At 38.9% G+C, this 4,736-nt stretch overlaps 1 protein-coding gene across 1 annotated transcript; it reads left to right on the top strand.

The window, feature by feature from the left end:
* The first annotated feature begins 2,543 nt into the window (after nucleotides 1-2,543).
* On the top strand, nucleotides 2,544-4,487 carry LOC109733143 (ATP synthase subunit beta, chloroplastic). The gene has a single exon (XM_073506401.1). The coding sequence runs from the start codon at nucleotides 2,544-2,546 to the stop codon at nucleotides 4,038-4,040; it is 1,497 nt and encodes a 498-aa protein (XP_073362502.1). The 3' UTR covers nucleotides 4,041-4,487.
* The last annotated feature ends 249 nt before the right edge of the window (nucleotides 4,488-4,736 follow it).

The following is a 4,736-nucleotide window of genomic DNA, read 5'->3' on the forward strand; positions in this document are numbered from 1 at the left end:
TTCTCTAGAAGCGCATACAATTGATAATACTATATTTTATTATTTTATTATTTTATTTGTATTTCTTTATTGTATTATACCTTAATATATATATTCTAGATATATAGAATAGACGAATCTCGATTTGTCAAGTCTCATGATCATATCATGATCTATTTTTATTCGGCTCAATCTTTTTTTTTTTCTAAAAAAGATTGAGCCGAGTTTAATTGCAATCAATTAGAAGAATAAAGAAGAATTACTGCATTTCATAACTGATTTTTTTCTCTTTTTATTTCGTTTCTTTTTTATTTATACCTTCTTTATCTTTAGTTTTATCTAGTTAATCAATAGTATCTACCGGCTCGAACTCGAATTTGATCGCCTTCCATACTTCACAAGCTGCGGCTAGTTCAGGACTCCATTTGCAAGCTGCTCGGATAATTTCATTACCTTCGCGAGCAAGATCGCGCCCTTCGTTACGAGCTTGTACACAGGCTTCTAAAGCCACTCGATTAGCTGCTGCACCAGGTGCATTTCCCCAAGGATGTCCTAAAGTTCCTCCACCAAATTGTAATACAGAATCGTCCCCAAAGATTTCGGTCAGAGCTGGCATATGCCAAACATGAATACCACCTGAAGCTACCGGTATAACACCTGGCATGGATACCCAGTCCTGAGTGAAAAAGATACCGCGAGCACGATCTTTTTCAATAAAATCATCGCGCAATAAATCAACAAAACCTAAAGTCATTTCGCGTTCCCCTTCTAACTTACCTACTACTGTACCGGAGTGGATATGATCTCCCCCAGACATACGCAATGCTTTAGCTAATACACGGAAATGCATACCATGATTTTTCTGTCTATCAATAACTGCATGCATTGCACGGTGAATGTGAAGAAGTAGGCCATTGTCGCGGCAATAATGAGCCAAAGTAGTATTTGCGGTGAATCCCCCAGTTAAGTAGTCATGCATTACAATAGGAACCCCTAATTCTCTTGCAAATACAGCTCTCTTAATCATTTCTTCACATGTACCCGCAGTCGCATTCAAGTAATGCCCCTTGATTTCACCGGTTTCGGCCTGTGATTTATAAATAGCTTCGGCACAAAAGACAAAACGGTCTCTCCAGCGCATAAATGGTTGTGAGTTTACGTTTTCATCATCTTTGGTAAAATCAAGTCCACCACGTAGACACTCATAACACGCTCTACCATAATTTTTTGCGGATAATCCCAATTTTGGTTTAATAGTACATCCCAATAAAGGACGACCATACTTGTTCAACTTATCTCTTTCAACTTGGATACCATGAGGCGGGCCTTGGAAAGTTTTTGAATAAGTAGGGGGAATTCGTAGATCCTCCAAACGTAGAGCACGTAGGGCTTTGAAACCAAATACGTTACCTACAATGGAAGTAAACATGTTAGTAACGGAACCCTCTTCAAATAGGTCTAATGGATAAGCTACATAACAGATCCATTGGTTGTCTTCCCCAGCAACAGGCTCGATGTGATAGCATCGTCCTTTGTAACGATCAAGACTGGTAAGTCCATCAGTCCAAACAGTTGTCCATGTACCAGTAGAAGATTCGGCAGCTACTGCAGCCCCTGCTTCTTCGGGCGGAACCCCAGGCTGAGGACTTACTCGGAATGCTGCCAAGATATCAGTATCCTTAGTTTCATACTCTGGGGTGTAGTAAGTCAATTTATAATCTTTAACACCAGCTTGAAATCCAACACCTGCTTTAGTTTCTGTTTGTGGTGACATAAGTCCCTCCCTATAACTCTTGAATTAAGAATTCTCACAATAACAGGGTCTACTCGATGTTAATTAGGCGTAAATGAAACTTTAGAAAAAATCTCGTAAAACAAAAAAAAAGGATATTCAATTAATATAATATCAACTCATTAAAGAAAATTGAGGGCATGCTTAGGTTAATGAATATGTTTCATTCATATATAATGCGTACACCCTGTGTATGTTCTATCCTATAGGAATTCCACTATAGGAATTCGATAGGAATTGAGTTGTTGTTATGGTAAGTTAACACGGTTCGTTATTAAACCATGGATTTGATTTACCAAATCCATAATTATTGTATACTCTTTGATAGATATAGCGCAACCCAAATTAATTCCTAATCCTTATTTTACAAGTTCTTAATAGTTCTCTTTTCTTATTTTGAATGCAAATACCTAACTAAATACTAATAAAATTCTTTGTTGACAGCAATCTATGCTTCACAGTAGTATATATTTTGTATATCGAAGTCCTAGATAGGAAAGTAGAGTAGGCACAGATCCTCCACAAAAGGCAAAATGTATGTATATGAAAAAAAGATTGATTGAACTTTCCAACGGACTCATTCCATGAGTAAACGATTGAATGGGATTCGCTTGGGCAACGAAATCAAGTCCTGGTCCCCTTTTCTCTCTTATTGAATTAACTAATTCATTTCCTTTTTACTTTTGGATTTTTTTTGATTTGATTTGGCATTATTCAACAATAAAAAAAGAAAAATTTCGACAAATTCCTTTTTTTTAATTATGTGATAATTATGAGAACCAATCCTACTACTTCTCCTCCCGGGGTTTCCACAATTGAAGAAAAAAGTACAGGTCGTATCGATCAAATTATTGGACCCGTGCTGGATGTCACTTTTCCCCCAGGCAAGTTACCTTATATTTATAACGCTTTGGTAGTCCAGAGTAGAGACACTGCCGATAAGCAAATTAATGTGACTTGTGAGGTACAACAATTATTAGGAAATAATCGAGTTAGAGCTGTAGCTATGAGTGCTACGGACGGGTTGATGAGAGGAATGGAAGTGATTGACACGGGAGCTCCTCTCAGTGTTCCGGTCGGTGGAGCTACTCTCGGACGAATTTTCAACGTTCTTGGGGAGCCTGTTGACAATTTGGGTCCTGTAGATAGTAGTGCAACGTTCCCTATTCATAGATCTGCGCCTGCCTTTATCGAGTTAGATACGAAATTATCCATCTTTGAAACAGGTATTAAGGTCGTCGATCTTTTAGCTCCTTATCGACGTGGAGGAAAAATAGGACTATTTGGGGGGGCTGGAGTAGGTAAAACAGTACTGATCATGGAATTAATCAATAACATTGCTAAAGCTCATGGGGGCGTATCCGTATTCGGTGGAGTAGGGGAACGGACTCGTGAAGGAAATGATCTTTATATGGAAATGAAGGAATCCGGAGTAATTAATGAAAAAAATATTGAGGAATCAAAGGTAGCTCTAGTCTATGGCCAAATGAATGAACCACCGGGAGCTCGTATGAGAGTTGGTTTAACTGCCCTAACTATGGCGGAATATTTCCGAGATGTTAATAAGCAAGACGTGCTTTTATTTATCGATAATATCTTTCGTTTTGTTCAAGCAGGATCAGAGGTATCCGCTTTATTAGGGAGAATGCCCTCCGCAGTGGGTTATCAACCTACTCTTAGTACAGAAATGGGTTCTTTGCAAGAAAGAATTGCTTCTACTAAAAAGGGATCTATAACTTCGATTCAAGCAGTTTATGTACCTGCAGACGATTTGACCGACCCTGCCCCTGCCACAACATTTGCACATTTGGATGCTACTACCGTACTTTCCAGAGGATTAGCTTCCAAGGGTATTTATCCAGCAGTAGATCCTTTAGATTCAACCTCGACTATGTTACAGCCTCGGATCGTTGGCAACGAACATTATGAAACTGCGCAAAGAGTTAAGGAAACTTTACAACGTTACAAAGAACTTCAGGACATTATCGCAATTCTTGGCTTGGATGAATTATCGGAAGAGGATCGTTTAACTGTAGCAAGAGCAAGAAAAATTGAGCGTTTCTTATCACAACCGTTCTTTGTGGCAGAAGTTTTTACTGGTTCTCCAGGAAAGTATGTTGCTCTTGCGGAAACTATTAGGGGATTTCAACTAATCCTTTCCGGAGAATTAGACGGCCTACCTGAACAGGCTTTTTATTTGGTGGGTAACATCGATGAAGCTAGCACGAAAGCTATAACCTTAGAAGAGGAGAACAAATCGAAGAAATGAAATTAAATCTTTATGTACTGACTCCTAAGCGAATTATTTGGGATTGTGAAGTGAAAGAAATCATTTTATCCACTAATAGTGGCCAAATTGGCGTATTACCAAACCACGCCCCCATTAACACAGCAGTAGATATGGGTCCTTTGAGAATACGCCTCCTCAACGACCAATGGTTAACAGCGGTTCTGTGGAGCGGTTTTGCGAGAATAGTTAATAATGAGATCATCATTTTAGGAAATGATGCGGAACTGGGTAGTGATATTGATCCGGAAGAAGCTCAAAAGGCACTTGAAATAGCCGAAGCTAACTTGAGTAAAGCTGAGGGTACGAAAGATTTGGTTGAAGCGAAGCTCGCTCTCAGACGAGCTAGGATACGAATCGAGGCTGTCAATTGGATTCCCCCATCCAATTGAAGACAATCCAGTGGTTTATAGTTGATACAAAGAAAAAGGGAAGAGGGGTAGAAAAAGTTATTAGATAGTGAAGCGAAGTAAGTCCAATGCTATCTAGTAATTTTTCTACCTACTTACCTACTATTGGATTTGAACCAATGACTCCCGCCGTATGAAAGCAATACTCTAACCACTGAGTTAAGTAGGCAATTTATCACCACAAAGGAAGACCCATTACTTCGATCGATTATATATTGAATCCCTTTTCTAAGCAATACCGCTCTGTTATTGGTCTGTTATATACTAA

This window comes from Aegilops tauschii, unplaced genomic scaffold (genome assembly GCF_002575655.3).
Source record: "Aegilops tauschii subsp. strangulata cultivar AL8/78 unplaced genomic scaffold, Aet v6.0 ptg001167l_obj, whole genome shotgun sequence".
In the NCBI taxonomy this organism is placed as follows: Eukaryota; Viridiplantae; Streptophyta; class Magnoliopsida; order Poales; family Poaceae; genus Aegilops; species Aegilops tauschii.